The 24,116-nt window shown below is 35.7% G+C and overlaps 1 protein-coding gene across 2 annotated transcripts in view; it reads right to left on the bottom strand.

The window, feature by feature from the left end:
- The window catches only part of LOC123632925 (CD2 associated protein), a 125,215-nt gene that overhangs the window by 94,866 nt on the left and 6,233 nt on the right, over nucleotides 1-24,116 (bottom strand). The window contains exons 1-2 of one of the 2 annotated variants that reach the window (XM_045543704.1): nucleotides 8,325-8,520; nucleotides 1,906-2,066 (exon numbers count right to left, since the gene is read on the bottom strand). In XM_045543704.1, the coding sequence (XP_045399660.1) occupies nucleotides 1,906-2,066; nucleotides 8,325-8,352 (189 nt within the window). In that variant the 5' untranslated portion in view covers nucleotides 8,353-8,520. Of the gene's footprint in view, nucleotides 1-1,905; nucleotides 2,067-8,324; nucleotides 8,521-24,116 lie in introns of those variants that run through there. The other variant, XM_045543705.1, reaches the window with a different exon arrangement.

Below are 24,116 nucleotides of genomic sequence, written 5' to 3'. Positions count from 1 at the left end.
TGAGCAAGGATAGTGGCTTCTTAAGATGAAACCTACCCCTGGTGGAGATGCTGTGAACACTGTTGAAATGTCAATAAAGGATTCTGAATATTCCATAAACTTAGTTGACAAAGCAAGAGGAGAGTTTGAGAAGATTGACTCCAATTTTGAAAGAAGTTCTAGTCTGGGTAAAATGCTATTGAACAGTATCACATGATACAGAGAAATCTTTCATTAGATGAAGAATCAATCGATGAGGCAAATTTCACTGCTGTCTTACTTTAAGTAACTGCCACAGCCACTCTAACCTTCAGTAACTACCACCCTGATCAGTCAGTAGCCATCGACATGGAGGCAACATCTTTGACCAGCAAAACGAAGGTGAAAGGCGCGCTGAAGGCTCAGATGATCATTAGCATTTTTTAGCAATAAAGTATTTTTTAATTATGTATGGTTTTTTTGGCATAAAGTTATTACACATTAGACTACATACAGTGTGAACATAACTTTTATATCACTAGGAAACCAAAATATTCATGTGACTCGCTTTATTGCAATATTTGCTTTATTGTAGTAGTCCAAAACTGAACTCACAATATCTCTGAGGTATACCTGTAACATATCAAAATATAGTTGGCCCTCCATATCTGCAGGCTCCACATCTGCAGATTCATCAACTGTAGATCAAAATTACTCGGGGAAAAAACAAAAACAATTTAAAAAAATATAATAAAAAAATACAAATTTTTAAAAATATAGCATAATGACTATTTACATAGCATTTTCATTGAATTAGGTATTCTAAGTAAGCTAGAGAGGATTTAAAGTACACAAGAGGATGTGCACAGGTTATATGCAAATACTATGCCATTTTACAAAAGGGATCTGAGCATCTGCAAATGTTGGTGTCTACGGGGGTTCCTGGAACCGCCATGGACACCAAGAGACAACTAAACATGTTCATACTTGGGAGTGAAAACACAACTAAAATAACACAAATTTATTCAGGGAACAAATATTAACTAAGCAATCATGCTATGTAGGTATTCTGCTAACAAATACTGTGCAATCTGGAAAAACAAATGAAATACATGATCTAGCCTTCCCAGAAGAATTCATACTCATAATCTAATGAGGTCAGGGGATGAGGCTGGATACAAGAAAACTAATATATAGAAAATAAGACAATTACAAGTGATGTGTAAATATACAGGTATTCTTTACTTTTTTTCTTCTCTAAACTACTAAGAATTTTATTAGTTTGCAATACATTTAAGTATCTGGAAGATTATTTTCTGACAGAGGTGACTAGAATATCAACTAAAAAAGGAATGTTTGGTGGTAGCTAAAGATTAATTGCTACTTTGGCATATAACTGCTACAATGCTGAAACTCAAAAAGTATGATCTAATACATTTTGTTGTTGGAAAAGCAACAAAATGACAATGAAAAGACCCGTAAGGCAACTGTTACAGACTTCAATTCAGATTCTATGTCTTATTAGCTTACCCAACAGTGGACAAATCATTTAACTTCTCAGTCTAAATGTCACCATATTTTAAATATTTTAAATGGATCTATTAGCTGTCAAACTTACTTCACAAGAATACTACAAGCGCAAACGAAAATATATACAGCAGAGGTGCTTTACAAATTACAAAGCACCACCCAAATGCAAACTATTATTTATTTTAATAAGATAGGCAGACAGGTAGTATACACACAAATGTATACAAACATATATATACACAATATTGTCCAGTAGGATACAAAACGACGACACCCATTACAGAGATACTTGTACTCTACTCTCTTAAATTCTAGAGTAAAAATTTATCTAAAACATTTTAATTTTTAAAATGTATCTATTTCATTAAAGATTAAATTCTAGAAGCAATAGCTAGAAATTTAACTGAAAATACTTACCTTAACAAAATTATCAGGGAACATTCCTCTTCTTCCATTTAATTCTCCTTCTAGCCATCCCTCCTCCTGTAGTTTTTTCACATTCCTGATGATTTCCCCAACTCGAATAGTTAATTCATCATCATGTATAGCATCATAGTTATACTCCACAATATAGTCAACTAAAAAGGGGGAAAAAAGGAAATGTTTAAAATCTAATTCACAAAATGCCATAAACCATATTAAGAAACTTAAAACTAAAGAATCTGTTTAGCAACAAGAATTATGCTACAAAGACATCAAGCCTTGTCTCAATAATTTCAAATATTTTCCTATATTAGCAAATTTCTTGAATACCTTAGTATGGAGCACAGCACAGCTTTTAAGTGGGAGTCTCAAAAAAATACAATGCATAATTCATGCCATCAGATGTTCTTATAATCAGATGTATACCCTTTGTAGCAGACAGATCCTGCAGTGGCCCCATGATCCCCACCACCCCCTGGTATTCATGTCCTTGTGTAATTCCCTCTCCTAGAGTATAGATATGACCTGTGACTGACTTCTAACCAATTAAAATATGACAAAAATCAAAGATTGTATGTGATTACATAAAATTGTAATGCTCATCTTGCTAAGAGACTCTCCATTGCTGGCTCTGAAGATGCAAGCTTCCACCATCGTAAGCTGGCCAGTGGAGGGTCACAAACAAGCAACTGAGAGAGGTCTCTGGCTGACAGCCAAGAAAGCGAGGCCCATATTCTAACAACTGGAAAGGAACTGAACAATGCCAGCAACCACATGAGCTTGGAAACAGATTCTTCCCCAATTGAGCTCCAGATGAGAACCAAACTCTGGTCAACACCTGTTCAACGCAGCCTTGCAGAGGACCCAGCTACCTATGCCCAGACTCTTAAACACTACAAACTATGAGATAATAAATGTATATTGTTTTAAGCTGCTAAGTTTGTGTCAATCTGTATGGAACAACAAAAAAACAAATACACTCTGAAATGAAGATTAATAAGTATCTATTTTAACTTCTTTAAGTATAGAACTTTAGATTATAGGACACCATATATGCATATGATTAATATTTTATAAGGGTCAAAAAAAAAGCAATTAACAGATTTCTTGTTGAAGCCAGCAAACTAGCCATATCTCCATTCATCTTTTCTTCCTCATGCCATGCAAGAATGATAAAAAAGAAAATAACACACAACTACAACCCCAAAACACAAAAAACAGGAGTATAGCCAGACGTCTGTCAAACCAACAGCCATTCTCACATTGCCCATCCCTCTCCTTTCTTTCTCAAAGAACCTTGATTTTGTTGAGATATTTTGAAACCCTACATCTTGTAAGTGAAGCTTCTCTCAGACCCAGGGGGTTAAATCTTGACTGGTCTAGACCAGTACTTCTCAAATACCAAGTACAATTAAGTCATCTGGGAAAGCATGTTTAAATACAGACTCTAATGATTTCCCCAACTCAAATAGTTAATTCATCATCATGCATAGCATCATAGCCATACTCACAATATAGTCAACTAAAAATAGGGGGAAAGGAAATGTTTAAAATCTAATTCACAAAATACCATAAACCACATTAAGAAACTTAAAACTAAAGAATCTGTTAAGCAACAATTATACTACAAAGACATTATACTACAAAATGCTGGGGTAACTAATGCAAAGGTCTAGAGATAGTCCATTTTTACTAATTCTAATCACATACAATTACACACACAGAGTGAATGCTTTCAAATAGACGTGGGATGAATGAATTCTGACCTTTATTCTGGAAAGGTTTTATTTGACCTTTAAAAATAAAATGCATGGAAAAAATGGCCTCCTGAAAACTTTACATGTTCTTTAATGAGGATGTGATGCCCAAAACCACTATAACCATTTGGGACAAAAAAAACAGGTGATATGATTAAGATGGAAGAGAATAAAGATGAAAACAATCGGATCTTTGCTGGATTCATCAAACTGCTAGATTAACCAACACAGAACTATAATATCTTCAGATTTCTTGTTACATGAAATAGTTTTTTCTTCATTTTTTAGACATGATTTCTATTTGCAGCTGAAAACATCCCAACATGGTAAGGGAGCCTGCAGGAAATTTTAACAAATTTCTGAAAGCAGATGCATAGCTGATAAAGCCAGGAGGAAGCACCCCACAGAACTTAAGAGAGCCATATATGAGATACCAAACTGTTCTTCAAAACCTCCAGAACAGCCAGAAATTCAGAAGAGGTAGGCTCATATGAAATGCAGGACTGAAAATAGGGAAATTACTCAAGCTCTATATGGAAGAACTGACACCCATTATAAACCACAATAATTCAAGGAGACAAAATGCTAGGTAGCCAGGCAGTGTTAATAATAAATAAATAAATAAATAAATAAATAAATAAATAAATAAATAAATAAATAAATAAATAAATAAATAAATAAATGTTTGGGAAAACTAGTATAGATACTATGGATGAATGCTGGTTTCTCAAAGAAATGACCACTGAGAAATTTAAAGATTCCCCCAAACCAATGGGCAGCCCCCAACCTGCTAATTCCAAAATAAAATGCTAAGTCTTACTGACATAAACAGAATTCCCAGTCAGCTATTTATTTATATTTACATTCTTAAATAGGAACAGATAATAGTTTATCTTGAAAGACTATGATAAACTGAAAAAGTACCCCTAGAATGGGGAGTCAGAGCAGAAGAAGAGGGTGTCAGAGCAAGAGTGGGGAGTGAAGCAGAGATGAGAGATTTGTTACACTGAGGAGGACTGGTCAAATTAGTAAATACATTAAGGATAATGGGAGCCAAGTTTCTCTATGTCAGAGAAGGGAGTTACAACACTAAAAAAGGAAAAGGCTAGACTCAATTCTGTGATATTGAATTGTAATGAGAAGTTTTATAATAATATAAACATGAACTTTTGGGTTTTTAATACAGAGAAATACAGATACAAATGTATATATAGATACACATATAGATACACACACATATTCATTCCTATAACGCACACACTCTCTCTTTCTAGTTCTGAATGGACCTGAAACCAGCAATATTTCAATGGCAATGAGCAAACCTAATGCTGAGATCTTATAAATACCACTTTCTACTAAAATGGAACCAGGAATCTTTGGGAATATGGCCAATTCCAGGGCTATATTCCAGTTATGCCAGAAAGAATGAAGTGATACCAGACCCTAAGAATTGATATCAAAAGGGTTCCTACTGGCCAAACCAGAACAATTAGAGCATCAAAATAATGAAATTAATAGAATATACCCCACTGAACAAAATAAGAAACCGTGAGTCCCCACAGATTATAAATCAATATTGATTTCTTAAATTTTGTGGCTATACTATGATTATGTTCTGGAAAGATCATTCTGGTTTATAGAAAATACATATTAAAATACTTCGGTGAGTTGGTGGGACTGCAAACTAGTACAACCTCTGTGGAAAGTAATATGGAGATACCTCAAAGAGATAGCTACAACTAGAACTACTACTGGATCCAGCAATCCCATTACTGGGCATCTACCCAAAGGAACAAAAGACATTCCTATAAAAAAGATATCTGCGCTAGAATGTTTACAGCAGCACAATTCACAATTGCAAAGATGTGGAAACAACCCAAGTGCCCATCAATACATAAGTGGATTAATAAAATGTGGTATATGTGTATCATGGAGTTCTACTCAGCCACAAAAAACAATGGTGACATAGCACATCTTGTATTATCCTGGACAGAGCTGGAGCCCATTCTACTAAGTGAAGTATCACAAGAATGGAAAAACAAGCACCACATGTTCTCACCATCAAATTAGTATTAACTGATCAACACTTAAGTGCACATACAGTAATAACATCGATCGGGTGTCGGGCAGACGGGATCTCCTTCATCCCATCCCCTTGTCATCCCCTCCCATCTAATGGGTACGATGCACCGTCTGGGGGATGGACACACTTGAAGCTCTGATTTGAGGGGGCAAAGGCAATATATGTAACCTAAACATTTGTACCCCCGTAATATGCTGAAATAAAAAAAAAATTTAAATAAAATATTTAGGAGAAAAATAGTGGTCAGGAAAAAACTCTGTGTACTGTATATGAAACATTTCTATAACTTGGTAATTATTTCAAAATAAAAAAGTTAAAAACACATGATCAAATTTATATCCTCGAGAGAGATGTGATAAAATTCATAATAGAATGCTATAAAAAAAGAAATGAAAAATCTTTGAAAATTTATGTCTTCCAAAATACCTTATTAATTTTTTTGAAGAGATGGAGATAAATCCAACAAGTTTCCAAAACAGATAAAACAAAGAAACAAACAAAATTGAAAGCAAAGACATAATCAAGCTAACATCCAATTAACAGGAATTCAAGGAGAAAAGAAAATGGAGAATAACGAAATAATACAAGAAAATAATCCTGGGAGGCCAAGACGGCAGGATGGCTCGAGGTCAGGAGTTCGAGACCAGCCTGAGCAAGAGTGAGACTCCATCTCTACTAAAAATAGAAAGAAATTAGCTGGACAACTAAAAATATATGGAAAATATTAGCCGGGCTTGGTGGCACATGGCTGTAGTCCCAGCTACTCGGGAGGCTGAGGCAGGAGGATCACTTGAGCCCAGGAGTGTGAGGTTGCTGTGAGCTGGGCTGATGCCACGGCACTCACTCTAGCCTGGGCAACAAAGCGAGACTCTGTCTCAAAAAAAAAAAAAAGAAAAGAATCTAACACTAAATGAAACAAATCTTCAAATGGAAAGAGGTCTGTGATGGTCAAATACAATGAACAAATGAGTATTCACATCTAGATGAAATTTCACAAAAACAGATCCTAGAAAGCTCTCTGGGAGGAAATAAAAAATTTATCTATAAAACAATGAGAATCATGCTAGAAGACTTCTCATAAGGAATAGTAGATTCTAAAAGAAAAAAATAAAAGGTCACTGAAGTACTGAAGGAAAATTAACTTCATGCTCTGCCAAATCATCAGGGAAGCATAGTATGTACAAAAAAAATTAATTCCCACATATGAAATTACATGATGTTACCCAGCAAAATGAAAATACGAACCCAAACACAGAAAGACACGAAATCCAAGAAATAGTGGCGCCAATCCTGGAGAGTAAGAAAATAAGTGCTAAGATTGCAATTGTGTAACAAATTTAAGGAACAAAACAGCTTAGACTAAACAGGAGACAAAAAGTTCCAAGACACATCTGGGGGCAAAGCAGAGTGGGTAACAGACTGTGATATTTTATACTATGCTTACAAACCTGGAACTCAAACAGACAACAAAGCCAAATAAGGAGAGAAAAACTAAAAATGATCAGAAACTCATGGACAGGCAAAGAGCTGTACAATGTTAAAAAATATAATCACCATATATACTACTTAGCTTCACAATAAAAAATATTTACTGGTCATAATAATATAGAAACTATTTTAACTTTGACAAATCATTCATATTAAAACAAAAGGACTAAATTATGGTTGCAGAACAAAATCTAAATGTTAACAGCCTTAATATTACAAAGGATAATAATCCTTAAAAAGAATTGGGAGAGAGGATTTGGTAACAGGAAGAGGAGAGGTACTAATATCTTCATCATACAAAGCGCTAAGTCCACAAATGCTATATTAGTTGCTAGAAACAGAATAAAGGTATTAAGTATACACTCTTACTTTACCCAATAGAAAAATAAAACTGTTTGGATAAAGGAAGAAAAGATGTGAGATTATACGTAAGCAAGTTAAACCTTTACCTGTCATATCAAGTTAAAAAATTGAAGTATCAAATCAAAATCAGCAGTAGAAATTAATTATTTAGAAATGTGAATGCCAAAAAATAAAAATAAGACAGGAAAGATCTAGATAGTTCCAAGTGGTTTCCCTCTGGTGAATGAGAATAGAAGCAGAGAACGATGAGGCAAGGAAATACTGTTTTTCATTACAAGTCACTTAATATTTCTTTGTATTTATATATATCATATACAGGTATTACTTTGATAAGATTTTCAAAAAGTAACAAGTATTAAAGTGGCCTGTTCAATATTACAGCAAAAATGTTTATGACACATGACTCCATGTATTATAATTAAGGAGTTCACTGAGTCAAAGAAAATCTGTTTTATTTTCCTTACCAAAAATATCAAATGGTAAATAGGTTAAATTTTTGCTCTTTGAAACCTATCTATAATTAGGTTTGTAATAATGTTAAATAAAAAAGGTGATAAAACAGATGTATAGTAACATATTTTTATGAAAAGAAAAGTCAGAGTAGAAAAATGTCTACAGAGCTACATTCAAAATGCTAATAGAGATTATGCCTGCCTGAAGGGATCTGAGATGCTGTTTATTATCTCCATTTTATTTCATGTGTAGTAAAAAATTAACCTTACCCAAAAGCGGTCTGGACGCTGCCCTCATCTCCTGGGAGGTGATCTCTAGGAAGAGTGTCCTTGTTTTCCTAGGGCCTTAGTGGTTTCTTGAGGACCTTTGTTTACCTGGAGACCACACCAAAGAATCTAACAATGAGATTATGTTGGGAGCTTTGAGCCACCCAGTATTCACTTTACCTCCAGAGGTGCTAGCAACTAAAGGTCGGCCACATTAGAAGTCAACCATTATCTCCTCAACAAAACCTCTGGATACCAAGGCTCAAGTGAGCTTTCCTGGTTGGCAATACTCTATGTGTGGTGTCATCCAGCATTGCAGGGGGGAGCTAGGCTTTCCATGACACCACAGGGAGAGGACAACTGGAAGCTCTTATGTTTGGAACCCTCCTAGACTCTACCCCATGTTTCTCTTCCCTTGGCTCATTTTAATTTGCATCCTTTCACATTAACAAACTTTTTGTTTGTTTTTGTAGAGACGGGGTCTCACTATGTTATCCAGGTTAGTCTCAAACTTCTGGCCTCAAGCAATCCTCCCATCTCAGCCTCCCAAAGTTCTGGGATTATAGGTGTGAACCATCAGACTCAGCCCATTTAATGAACTGTAACCAGGAGTATAACAGCTTTCAGTGACTTCTGTGAGTCGTTCTAGCAAATTATCTGATGTGAGGGCAGTTTCGGGAAGCCCCAAACTCTGCATTTGGTGTCAGAAGTGAAGGGCAGTCTTGTAAACTGTAACCCCTATCTTACCACTTTTATACAATAAACATATTGGGTAAAAATAAGTTACTAAAACCTGATATTCACCAAACAATATGTAACAACCATACTTACTGAAAAGTTAAAACTGTTTAAATAAAATATTATTTAATTCAACAGTTTGCTATACAACTAGCATGCAGGCCATCATTTCAAGAATTAGCATTTCCATATTTTGGAAACTCATACAACTCATTCTTTAATTGAAAACTGGTAAATACCAGTGCAAATTAAATAAAACCTTTCCACTATTTCAAATGATTGTGTTTAACTGATTAGATGAAGAAAGGGGTTTGTATTATTTGCTTAAAGTGAAGAAATAAATGTTGACTAATTAAAACATTTGAAAAAAACCCAAGAATGTGTACATTCTGAAAAATACTCCATGAGTGCATATGGCATAAAAACAGTCCAAAAGTGTACAGACCCTTGTCTATCACTAATGGCTCTCTACTGACCCACTCTTTTATCAAGCCAATGATTTAAGTCCCTTTGGTTGTAGACTGCCTATCTTTCACTTCAATTGTGATTACCACTGACAAAGAAAGTGAAATTTAACTTAATTACTTTGGCTACTTATCAGTTTAGTTTTAAAGAAAGCACCCAAATTAATCAGATGTCACATTTCAGCATTTCTATCATCTGCAGGGATAAAAAGATTCAAAAACAAGCCATCAAAGGACACGAAGTAACAGAATACTAGATCATTTGGACCAAGCCTCCCAGGAAAAGCAATTTAAAAAGCTAGATGAAATATGAAATCACCTTCTTAAAAAGATCTAAAAACTAAAAATACAGTAACACAGTCATGTGCCACATAACAATGTTTTAGTCAACAGATGCATACAGATGATGATCCAGTAAGATTATATTATAATACCATATTTTTTACTGTACCTTTTCTATGTTTAGATACACAACTACATAGCATTATGTTAAAATTGGTTAAAGTATTCAGTATAATAACAGGCTGTTATTATACATGTGCCATCTAGGTTTGTGTAAGTGTGCTCTATGATGTTCACACAAGAACAAAATCACCTAACAACACATTTCTCAGAAAGTATCCCCATTATTTAGTGACGTATGGCTGTATTACCAGGTGAGGTCCAGGTGAGGACTGGAATCCAGAGAGGTAGGCACAATACTGGTATGACTTTTGACCCTGGGAGGTATCTGCCAATCCTAAAGATGTGACTGAGAGGCTAAGCTGCACTTCAGCAGCTTTGCCATTCTCAGATATAAAAGCAGAGTCCAGGGGCTAGCAGTTGGGACAGGACCCTAAATAAATACACCCAAACACAATAATCTCATTTAATGTTAGATGACTCAGGAAACCTCAAGCCTTAAATGTAGAAATAAGTGGTCCAAGACAAAAGAGAAATAACCAAAATCCTCTCTGGGAAAAAATACCCTAGGCTTTAAACTGTGTCAAGAAATATTTTTTTATTTACAACATCCAGAGACAAGCAAAGATAACCAGGGATGTGAAGTGACAAAACACCATAAATAAGTACCTAGTGAAATAAGAAACAACAGAAATATTCCAAGGAACTCCAGATATTAGACTCATTAAATATGACATTAAAACAATAACATTTACAACTTTCACAGATATAAAAGTTCACCTTGAAAAATGGATACAAAGCTGAAAATGGTAGATGGTGAAACAGCAAACCTGAAAAGAACCACATAGGTATTTTAGAACTGAGAAAGACAATAACCAAAAACAAGAACTCATGAATGAAGGTATAGAAGGAGAGTAAAGTTACCTATTAACACTAGCTTTTCATAAGAATGCATGTAGTAATCACTAAAATAATAGAGAAAGCATAAAAATGTCAAACACTTTGGCAAGAAAGAATGAACAGATTAAAAAAATATTCGACTTGAAGCTTCAGCTCCAACATGTAAAAACTATGAAAGCTCTCATTCCCACCCTTACAAGAGGAAAAAAGCTAAACAAACTGAAATGTAATCACTTTCCTTGGATCCATCAGAAAATCAAAGATACAGAGTAAACCACTACGTCAAAATACAGAAAAAACAGGCATATCCAAGGAGTCACAACCAAGATCTCTTTACCTAGTGTAGAAACTGCTCAAGCCATAAACTGATAGGAACACTGTTATCAGTTTCCCAAGGCTATTTTAACAAATCACCACAAAGTGGGTGGCTTAAAATAAGAGAAATTTATTCTCTTCCAGTTACAGTTCTAGAGGCCAGGGTACAAAATCAAGGGACCAGTAGGATTGGTTCTTTCTGGAGAATGAAGAAGAATCCTTCCATGCCTCTATCCTTGCTTCTGGTGGCAGCCAGCAATCTTTGCCATTCCTTTGCTTGCATAACTCCAACCTCTGTGTCTTCACGTGGCCTTCCGCCATATGTCTCCATCTCAAATCTCTCTCTCCTTACTCTTAGAAGAACACCGGCCATTGAATTTACGGCCCACCCAACATCCAAGACGATCTCATTTCAACATCCTTAGTAACATATGAAAAGACTCTATTTCAAATTAATGTCACATGTATAGGTACCAAGGGTTAGGACTTAGACATATCATTTTTAGAGACAAAAATGCAATCCCAGGACAAACACTTAAATGGTAACTGCAATGAATTGCTGGAGACTGACTGTGGGATGGCATGGAAGTGGGAAATTCCTGTGGACTGCAGTCTTAGGGAAGTCCCCACATTTCTGTGCATTTTACCTACAGGAACTCCACCAGATTCTTACAGTGAAAAACCAAGAAAGATCTCCCAGTGGTTCTAGCAAAGAAGAAAAGTAACCATGGTGAAATACAACCAGAGTATTCTACACTACAAAGGCCTACTGTCCATGGAAAAAACTACCAGGGATTTATTCCACACAGAAATGCGCATTTTGCATTTCTGATTCTAGTCCCCTCTTGTCTTAGGGGTGGGGGAACGTGTGAAGACCACAGACCCACTAAAAGACTGAGATTTAATTATTAGATTATAAGATACTTCCCCTCCCCCACATTTTACCATCACACTAATGGGGCTCCAGTACAACAGCAGTGGATTACAGCTGAAAGAGATGGAAGATGCAGATTCTACCCAAGAAAACGTTCTTAAGAGGAACCCAAAGACAGCAGGAGAGACAAAAACAAAGATACTAGAGGAATTTGAAGCCTCCAACACCTACAGGTAGAGAAACCATTAAAAACAATCCAACTCCTAGCCAAATAAATATAAAACCTCATACTAAAGACTTAATTATCTCAGTTCCTATTACCTAATACATCAAGTCCAGCTTTCAAAAAATTACAAGTCATGCTAAAAAGGCAAGAAAAAGGAAGTCTAAAGAGACATAGCAAGCATCTGAACCAGACTCAGATATGATACATTTTTTGAAATTATCAGACAGGAAAATTAAAATATGATAAATATGCTAAGGGTGATAATACAGAATATAGACAACATGCAGGAAAAGATGGGTATGGTAAGCCAGCGGTCCCCAACTTTTTGGGACCAGGTATTGGTTTCATGAGTAAGGTCTGTAAATATAGATGAAGCTTTGCTCCCTCACCCTCCACTCACCTCCTGCTGTGTGCCCCACCCCACCCTTCCTAAGTTTCATGGAAGACAATTTCTCCACAGATGGATGGGGTGGCAGAGCAGCAGAGCTTTGTAACCCAGTCCCTAACTGGCCTCGGACAAGTATCAGTCCATGGCCCGGGGTTGGGGACCACAGTGATAAGCACATAGAAACTATTCAAAAGAATCAAAAAAAAGTCAAAAACACAATAACAGAAATAATGGATGCCATCGATGGGCTAATCAGTAGACTATATATACACAACCAAAGGCAGACTGTGTAAGCCTGAAGATAGGTCGCTAAAAACTTCCCAAAGTGAAACACAAAAATAAAAAATAAATTAAAAAAAAAAAAAAAGGAAAGAACATCCAAGAACCACAGAATAATTCTGGAGAGGTATAATACACATATAATTGGAATTCCAGAAGAGGAAGAAGGGGAAATAGAGCAGGAAAATCACACAAAATAATAATGGCTGAAAATTTTCAAAAATAGCATATGCCAAACCACACATTCAGGAAATTCAAACAAATAATTAGGATAAAAGTGAAAAAAAAATCTACACCTAGGCATATCACATTAAAGCTGGAGAAAACCACACACAAAGAGAAAATCTTGAAAGAATTCATCAGAAAATAATACTTTAACTGTAGAGGAACAAGGATAAGAATTATAGCAGGCTTCTCATCAGAAACCAAGCAAGGAAGGATGAAATAAACTAGGTAAAGAAAGCATTGAAAGAGGCCAGCTCAGTGACTCACAGCTATAATCCTAGTACTTTGGGAGCCCACGGCAGGAGGATCACTTGAGCCCAGGAGTTTGAGGTTGTACTGAGCTAAGATGATACCGCTGCAGTCTTGAGACCTTTTCTCCAAAAAAAATTTTTAAGAGCATTGAAGGAAAGAAAAAAACCTAGAATCCGTTATCCACAAAAATTATTCGTCAAAAGGGAAAGAGAAACTAAAAATAAAGATTTTCTCAAACAAAAACAAGAATTCATTGCCAGCAGACCTGCCATGAAAGAAATGTTAAAGGACTTCAGGAGAAGTAAAGCTATTTACATAAGGCCAGAAACTCAAATCTACATAAAAAAAAGGAAAAGCATAGAAGGAATGAGTGAAGATAAAATGAAATACTTTTTTATTCTTATTAATAATTGATCTAAAAGAAAACTGTTTAAAGCAATAATAGTACCAATGTATTGGGCAATTATAGCACACAGATAAGTAAAATGAATGAATATCATAAAGGACAGGAGGAATTGGGAATACTTTATGGTAACTGCACTACACAAAAAGTGTTGCAGTGTTATTTAAAGGTGAATGTAAGATTAGTTATAAAGTATATACAAACTCTAGGGCAACTAGTAAAAAATAAATTTCAGTATAACTGAAATGCTAAGAGAGGACATAAAATGGAGTCACATAAAATGCTCAATTGAAACCAGAGCAAACAGAAAGGGGAAAAAAAAAAAAATCAACACAACCAAAAATGGTTATTTGAAAACATCAATAAAATTGATAAATCTCTAGGAAGAATGACCAAGGTTTAAAAAACAAAAAAAGAAGAAGAAGAAGAAGACCAACAATGACTCAAACTACCAACATCAGGAATAAAAGAGGTCAGGCGAGGTGGCTCATGCCTGTAATCCTAGCACTCTGGGAGGCCAAGGAGGGAGGATCGCTCAAGGTCAGGAGTTCAAGACCAGCCTGAGCAAAAGCGAGACTCCGTCTCTACTAAAAATAGAAAAAAATTATCTGGACAACTAAAAATATATAGAAAAAATTATCCGGGCATGGTGGCACATGCCTGTAGTCCCAGCTACTTGGGAGGCTGAGGCAGAAGGATTGCTTGGGCTCAGGAGTTTGAGGTTGCTGTGAGCTAGGCTGAAGCCTTGGCACTCTAGCCCGGGCAACAGAGTGAGACTCTGTCTCAAAAAAAAAAAAATAAAAGGAATAAAAGAGGAAAAGAGGGATTATCACTACAGGCCTCTCTCTCATTCATTAAAAAGATAAGGGAAAACCATAAACAAGAATACATACACAAAAAACTTCAAGGTTTTGGTAGTTCAGTAGAGTTTGAGATAACCTGAACAACTATTTTTTAAATTGAATTTGTAGTTAAAAATCTCCAAAAAGAGAAATCTCCAGGCCCAGATGTGTTCACTGGCAAATTCTACCAAATGTTTAAAGAAAAAATATGCCGATTCTACAAAGTGAGATGCGACTACACATCTGTTAGAATAACTAAAATAAAAGTCCAATATATTGCTGGTGGCAATACAAAACTGTACAGCCACTCAAGAAAACAATTTGGCAGTTTCTTATAAAGTTAAACATACACTTACCATATAACCCAGCAATCTTACTCCTAGCTATATATGCTTAAGTTCACACACAAATGTTTATAGCAGCTCTTAACTGCCAAAGCTAGAAAAAACCTAAATGTCCACTAATAGATGAATAAACAAAAAAATGGGTATATTCATACAGCAATAACAGTATTGTTGGCCGGGCACGGTGGCTCACGCCTGTAATCCTAGCACTCTGGAAGCCCAAGGCAGGAGGATCCTTTGAACTCAGGAGTTTGAGACCAGCCTGAGCAAGAGCGAGACTCCATCTCTACTAAAAATAGAAAGAAATTAGGTGAACAACTAAAAATATATAGAAAAAATTAGACGGGCATGGTGGTGCACGCCTGTAGTCCCAGCTACTCGGGAGGCTGAGGCAGAAGGATCGCTAGAGCCCAGGAGTTTGAGGTTGCTGTGAGCTAGGCTAACGCCATGGCACTCTAGCCAGGGCAACAGAGTGAGACTCTATCTTAAAAAAAAAAAAAAAAAATATATTGTTGTGCACTAGTGATGAATCTCAAGGACATCACACTAAGTGAAAGAGGCCAATTTCAAAAGGTTACATATATTGTCAATGTCATTCAGCAGTCCCCAAACTTTCTGGCACCAGGGGACGGTTTCATGGAAGATCATTTTTTTCAAGGACTGAGGGGGGGGTTGGTAGTTTTCAGTATAATTCAAGCACATTACATTTATTGTGCACTTTGTTTCTATTATTACATTGTAATATATAATAAAATAATTATACAGCTTGTCATAATGCAGAATCAGTGGGAGCTCTGACCTTGTTTTCCTGCAATTAGACAGTTCCATCTGGAGGTGATGCGAGACAGTGACACCCAAAGTGTGTTGCTTATGTCCAGTCTACTCCGTAATCTTGTTTTTATTGCTGTCACTGCAGAAAACCCTGCTTCACAAAGATAGAATGTTGGAAATGGAAGCAGGCCCAGAGACACATGAGAACCTACGAAACTGAGCTGGTTCTTGGATATAATATAAAGCTACAAACCTAAATGTCTGGAAATAGATAAATTTCTATTTAAAAAAAAAAACATGAATTACTCGAGAGATTTAAAAAAACCAACAGATCAATAATGCAGGAATGAGAAAGCAGCCTAAAAATGGCCTCAAAAAGTTTCCAGATATAGACTATTTTAAAGATTAACACAAAACAAGCTACAAAAGCTTCACCATTTAAAATAATCATTATGTGAAATAATTTGAATGATATTAAGACCAAAGATTACACCCAGAAATGTACTCTCTCAGACAAAGTTCTAAATAAAATATCAAGAAAGGGAATTCAAATATGTAACTGGATAATTAGCCATTACCAGCAGAGTCTATCGTGGGATAGACTCAATCTTGGGAAATCAAATTTATCATATAAAAAATCAAAATAAGAAAACCACACGATCCATACAGATTCTAAAATAGCATTCAATAAAATTTAGCATTTGTCTTTGTAAATTCCATGCTCTGGTCCCAGAAAAAGGGCAGAAGTCTTAACTCTAAACTTGGCCCCAGAAAACATGGGCTTTGGGCCTAAATCAACAATTCAGCCTCTCTCAGAGTAACTAGATTTATAACATGTATATTCAGAACTGATATACATTAGGGCAATGGTTCTCAACCAGGATGATTTTGCCCCACAGGTGACACCTGGCAATGTTTGGAGACATTTTCAGTTGTTATAGCTGAGGAATACTACTAGAATCTAGTGGGTAGAGGCTAGGGATGCTGCTAAGCATCCTCCAATGACAGGATGGTCCCTCCACAACAAAGGATTAACTGGCCCAAAATATCAACACAATACTGCCAAGGTTTCAAACGCTGTGTAATTAGTGGAACACGCTACATACAGATTTTCATCTCACACCATATACCATTCCAGTTGAATAAAAAAGAACTCTTAAAATACACACACACACACACACACACACACACACACACACACACACAGAAGTAGGAGGAAGAAGGAAAAGAGCAAGAAAGGCAGTGGAAGTTGTTATGGTCTGAATGTTTGTGCCCCCCCAAAATTCTTATGTTGAAACCTAATCTGAGGTGAGGGCTTTTGGAGATTAGGTAATGAAGGCTCCACCCTCATGAACTGATTAGTAACCCTTATAACTGCTGTCATGTGAGGACAGTGCAAAAAGGTACCAATCTTTGAAGCAGAGAGTCAACCCTCCTCACCATACTCCAAATTTGCTGGTGCTTTGATCCTAGACTTCCCAGCTTGTAAGCAATAAATTTCTATTCTTTATAAATTACCCAATCTAAGGTATTTTGTTACAGCAGCCAAAAGGACTAAGACAAAAATGAGTATCAAAATTGCACAGAGGCCAGGCACAAGGGCTCATGCCTGTAATCCTAGCATTTTGGAAGGCCAAGGTGGAAGGATTGCTTGAGGTCAGGAGTTCAAGACCAGCCTGAGCAAGCGCAAGACTCCATCTCTACTAAAAATAAAAAAAATTAGCCAGGCAACTAGAAATTGAAACAAAAAATTAGCCAGGCATTGTGGTGAGTGCCTGTAGTCCCAGCTACTCGGGAGGCTGAAGCAGAAGGATCACTTGAGCCCAGGAATATGAGGTTGCTGTGAGTTAGGCTGATGCCATGACAGTCCAGCCTGGGCAACAGAGAGAGACTCTGTCTCAAAAAACAAAAAACAAACAAACAAAAAAAAACTGTATAGAAAGGAGAAATTTCTACACTTCAAGTAAAACAAAATAATCAAAATTTCAAAGCAAGGCCGGGCGCAGTGGCTCACGCCTGTAATCTTAGCACTTGGGAGGCCGAGGAGGGTGGATCTTTGAGCTCAGGGGTTCGAGACCAGCCTGAGCAAGAGCGAGTCTCACTCTGTTGCTGGGGCTAGAGTGCCTCAGCCCGGTGGCGCATGCCTGTAGTCCCAGTGACTTGGGAGGCTGAGGCAGAAGGATTTCTTAAGCCCAGGAGTTTGAGGTTGCTGTGAGTTAGGCTGATGCCATGGCAGTCTAGCCAGGGCAAAAGAGCGAGACTCTGTCTCCAAAAAAAAAAAAAAAAAGAATCATGAAAATGTCTGAAGTAATCATTTAAATGTCTCCATGTTTCTAAGCATTCACCAAATACATTAAAAAAACCCTAAATTCTTATAATCAGAAAATTATTAAATTCAAATTACCAAAAAACATTATGTGGCCAAGGTTGAAAGTAGGGAATCACGTTTTACTCGTCTTTGTATTCCTAAGCACAAGTATATGTGCATGATATATAGTATGTACTCAACAGCTATCTTGAACATAGAAATAAAAGAGACTATATTGCCTAAAATTTCAAATTTTTATTTTAACTTTGATTTTCAATGAATTTAGTTTTCATGTATAATAGTATAACAAGTATAATCCTACTGGAAGTCCTTGTTCTAGGCACTTGGGATACATCTAAGGGAAAAAAGCTCTAGGCACTCCTAGAGTTTATATTCTAACAAGGGTGAGTCAGAACTAAACAATAAGCATAATAAGGAAATTACAAAGTAAGTTACAATCTGGATGACAGAACGAATAAAAGAAAAAGTAGGACGATAAGGAGGAACAAGAATGCTTATTCTCTGTAACCTAAATGACAATGCCCAGAGGAAGAGTTAGCTGTTTGTCCCACATTTCATAGTGGTTAAGAGTATCAGCAGTGGAATAGGATTGCCTGGGTTCAAACCTTGGCCTCGAATTACTTACTATTAATACTTCTGTGCTTGTTTCCTAATCTGTGAAATGAGAGTAACAACAGTACCCAAAAATATATAGATTTGTTGTGAGAATTAAATGAAATAACTTGCCTACGAAGTGCTTATATTCACTAAATGTTAACATCTTTCACAACATGCTACAATCTCCCCTCTAAGTAACTAAAGTGCAACCAACATAGCCATCTTGTCCATTACTTTTTTTTTAAGAGACTCACCCACGCTGGAGTACAGAGTGGAGATTACAGCTCACTGCAGCCTCGAATTCCTTGGCTCAAGCAATCCTCCTGCCTTAGTCTCCCAAGTAGTTGGGACTAAAAGGTACATGCAACCATACCCAAATTATTTTTCTATTTTTTGTAGAGACAAGGTCTCACTATGTTGCCCTGACTGGTCTCAAACTCCTGACCTCAAGCAATACACCCACCTCAGCATCCCAAAGCAGAGTGATTACAGGTGTTAGCCATTGCACCTGGTCTTGTCCACCTTTGAGTGCTTCTGTTTGTGCTGATATAGACAAAGACCTCAAGGAACATTTGCTGAATCTAAACCAAAGTATTTACTAACAACATAGAATTATAATTATTATCAGGCGGCAAAAATATTAGTGTGACATATGACTGATTAAAAAGAACTAAAAATGTTAGAATGTGGGAAAACTATTTAACAGTCCTACAGAACTTTTTTTCAGATAACAGACCTCACTGAAAATCCGATGAAGATTATAGACCATTTTCCCAGAACAATTCTATCACAGAGCTCTATGCAAAATTTTACACACTGAAAACTGACAGGACTGTGAAATATTTTCCCCATGTCATTTCTGGGAACTTGCTATATCCTAAAAATTATTTTTGTTTTCCTTTTCAAGTCTTTACCAACAGCATTCATTCATTTATGAACTACCACTCTTAAATCTTCATTATTTCTAAAATTAAACAAGCACTATAAGCTAAAAGAACAGCTCTCTTATTACAAGACCAAATTATACTTCCAAATAACAGCCCAAATGTGGTTCAAAAGCTTCAAATCCCATAATACACCAGTAGGTCAAAACCACATTTTATTTAGAAAACAATGAAATAAACATGAAGCCACAATCCACTAAAATGAGCAATTTTATGAGAAAATATACTTTAACTACAATAAATCATCCATAAATATCTAATAAAACTGCATAATACTTTAAAAATATTTTCATATATACTCTCATGAGATTCACAACAAACCTACAAAATTTTACATTCTGAAACTACACTGTTGAGCTGGTAACCAACAGCCACAGGTAATGATAGAGCACTTGAAATGTGGCTAGTCCAAACTGATTTAGATAAATTTAAAATACACATAATTCAAAGAAAAAATGTAAATTATCCCATTAATAACTTTTATACTAAAAATGTCAAAATAATGTACTTTCTTTAATCCATATCTAAAATAATAAAATTCACCTGTTCCTGTTTATTTTTTTAAAAGGCTACTAGAAAATTTAAAATTACATATATGTAATTCAACGACTTAATATGCCTCAAATATATATGTATACTTATATGTATACTTGTTTCACAACACCTACTTTAAAGATGGTACACTTTTACAGTTCAGACAACACTGGTTTTTTCTCTTTTTTTAGACAGAGTCTCGCTGTTGCCCTGGCTAGAATACAGCGGCATCACAATAGCTCACTGCAACCTCAAACTCATGGGCTCAAGTGATCCTCCTGCCTCAGCCTCCCACATAGCTGGGGCATGCACCACCACAGCCAGCTAGTTTTTTTCTATTTTTTTTTGTAGAGAAGGGTCTCGCCCTTGCTCAGGCTGGTCTCAAACTCCTGACCTCAAGCGAAACTCCCACCTCGGCCTCCCAGAGTGCTAGGATTATAGGCGTGAGCCACTGTGCCTGTCCAACACTGTTTAAATTATTTTAAACAAACTTTTTAAAGCTAAAAATTAAGGCTTTATGCCTAAATTTGTTTAATGTGATAAACTGGAGACACATAGAAATGTCTCTCATTTGCATTTTATCTAACTTTCCTTTTATTTACATACATGGAGTAGGTAATCAGCAGATCTACCTGACAAGATGCTTAATATCCCAAACTATTGATTCTCTACTAAAGGGACTTAAGACCAGCCTCAATGAGCCATAAAGATGGGGTTAAATAGTTTATTTTTAAAAAGAAAGTTAGATCTCATCCATCAACTTGAAACAGTAATTCCAGTAGGCAACATTTTGTTAGCCTGGTTTACATGGACGTATTTCAACATATTGAAAGTTTGTATTATTCCTTAGGTTGGCCCTCTCTCCCCATTTACTCCAAACTTACATATTACTGAATCAGACTTAGTGGATACCTAGCAGGCTCCCAATTTTCTGCTAGTCATTAAGAGAGCTAACAAATTTTTTTAAATAAAATAAAATAAGTGATATGGTCTCTAGTATAAACGAGCTCAGGGCAAGAGAGTTCATTTATACTTGAAATGAAGGAAATAAAGTTTTTATTTCTAAACTATGAGATTCTAATAATAAGTTCAATTGATTTTTGTAGAATATATAGTAAGTTACATAAGAATTTAGAATAATTTTATGGGAAAGGAGTTAAGTTGACATTTGAAATATATCCTTTATATTTCCATCTGACACTAATTCTGGAATTTTAACAGATTTATTTTCATTATTTATTTTTTTTAAACTGCTTCCTAAAACGTGTTTGGTAAGAATGGCCAAATTAGTAGCTAAGTATTAATAAAAATGGATTCTTCATCTTGTATGGTGCACACACACACACACCAAAACAGCAGGGCAAAATACTCAAGAGCGCAACTTGCTACAGCAGAGCAGGAATTTTAATTAAAGCCTAATGCAAAAATTTGATCTTAGAACACATTTCTAAATAAAAGTTGTTTCTAACACAAGCCATGAGAAAACCCCTGTAGAATAGTATACATTTGAAAGACCAACTTTGTTTCCTAAAAACATACTCCACTTTAACCAGGACTATATGGTCTCAATTTTACAAATATAGTATATGGGCTTCTACACTTAACAATCTAAAATAATTTGGCTCTTGGTCATAATGATAATCATGATAAATATTCTAGGAATGACACTTTTGTAGTTAAAGTCAGTCTAGATGCTAGGTAAATTTCTGGCCACCTCAGTTATTGGAGCACTGATGGGACACTAAGAAAGATAAGACACAATTTTAACATATCAGGTAAACATACATATCTCAAAGGATCAGCTCAAGTGAAGGCTTGCTTCATTTTAAAGACTCATTGCCAGGAGTGAAAGAAAAAAAATCTTGGCTACTGCCAAGTAACCGCTATATCATCGCTGGTCAAACTAATGAGAGATTAATAAATCCTATTTGCCTTGTAGTATAGGAATCTATATTCTAATCTTCCATATACTTCTATTACATTTTAATATTTCTGACATTGGAACACATGCCCTTAAAGTACTACATTCCCTCTTGTTTGGACTTCTAAAGAATTCACAAGTTTTATTCCTATTAAGTATTATTCCTGCCAAAACACTAAAAGCCATCCCAACACACTTACGTCGTCTTGAATCAACAACAGGAGAGAGGGAAAGGCAGGAGCATTTATATCAAAATCCAGCAGTTGTAGGGAGTTTTAAAAAAAAAGTCCATATGATTCTAGTAATATGCCCAATCCTTAACACTGCTGTAAACTCCTTGGGCACCAAAATTTTATTAGTTTTAGATAGGTCTCCAGTACCTATTACAGTATTAATTACATTCTTCACATTAAGGCAAATACTTCTTGATTAAACTCATCAGCAGCTTCTTTTCTTGATGATGTGACCTTGTGATAGAACTTTCTCTTAATGTTGGTGGCAACTGTTTGTTATTGTTACCATACTTAAAAGTATAGTCATGTGTCACTTAAGATAGGAATACATTCTGAGAAATGAAATTGCCTAGAAGTAGAAATTCTAGGCAATTTCGTCCTTGTGCAAACGTCATAGAGCATACATACACAAACTTAGATAATACAACCTACTACACACCTAGGTTAAATGGTATAGCCTATTGCTCCTGGGCTATAAACCTACAAAGCATGTTATTGTGCTTAATACTGTAGGCAACTGTAACACAGTGGTCAGTATCTGTATTTAAACACAGAAAAGGTATAGGAAAATATGATATAAAAGATAAAAATGGTACAACTGTATAGAGCACAGACAATGAACGGAGCTTGCAAGACTGGAAGTTGCTCTGGGTGAGTGAGTGATGAACGTGAAGGCCCAGGACATTACCATACCCAATTGTAGACTTTATAAACACCATTCACAACATTTATTTTAAAAAATCTTATACACGATGTTTATAAAAAGAAATTTTCGGTTTTCGATAATAACTTAGTGTAACTTTTTTACTTTATAAACTTTTTAAATTTTTTAACTTTTTAACTCTTTTGTAATAACACTTAGCTTAAGACACAAACACGTTGTACAGCTGTAGAAAAGTACCTTCTTTCTTTATATCCTTACTGCATACTTTTTTTTTTTTTTTTTTTTACTTGTTAAAATTTTTTCTTTAAAAACTAACACGCACACATTAGCCTAGGCCTACACAGGGTCAGGATCATTAACACCATTGTCTTCCACCTCCACATCTTGTCCTACTGGCAGAAATATGCATAGAGTTGTTCTCTCCTACAATAACAATGCCTTCTTCCGGAATACCTCCTGAAGGATATGCAGGCTGTTTTACAGCTAATTTTTTTTATGTAAGTAGAAGGTACACTCTAAAATAACAATTAAAAGTATAATACAGTAAATACATAAACCAGTAACAGTTGTTTATTGTAAACTATTATGTACTGTACATAAATGTATGTGCTACACTTTCATACAACCGGTAGTGCAGGTTTGTTTACACCAGCATAACCACAAACACATGAATCATGTGTTGCACTACTACACTGGAATGGCTATGATGTCACTAGGCAATAGAAACTTTTCAGCTCCATTATAATCTTATGGGACCCACTGCCCCATATGCAGTTCATCATTGACCAAAATGTCACTATGCAGTACATGGCTGTATTTTTCTACTAGAAATCCCTAGTGATTAGATGCTACACAGTAACTCCCTTGGAATTATCTGGAAATTGAAGCATCAAAAAACAACCTGAGCTAAGTGGCACTGATAAAGTACTAAAACAGATACTGGAATTCAGGCTTTCACCTAATCAGGTTTTGCAAATGAGCTGAAAACAGAACAGGATCACAAAAGTTTAATAAAGTACATAAAATTTAAAAGATTATAAAATGCAAGCCTACTGGAGCCAGTGAAAAGGATTGATATGGTATAAATAAGCTTTAGGAAAAAGCTTATAACACAGCCATACCAGACACTAGATCAATATCTTAGGCCACA

The sequence above is a fragment of the Lemur catta genome, chromosome 2 (assembly GCF_020740605.2).
Source record: "Lemur catta isolate mLemCat1 chromosome 2, mLemCat1.pri, whole genome shotgun sequence".
Classification (NCBI taxonomy): Eukaryota; Metazoa; Chordata; class Mammalia; order Primates; family Lemuridae; genus Lemur; species Lemur catta.
This window is presented reverse-complemented; position numbering and strand designations above follow the sequence as displayed.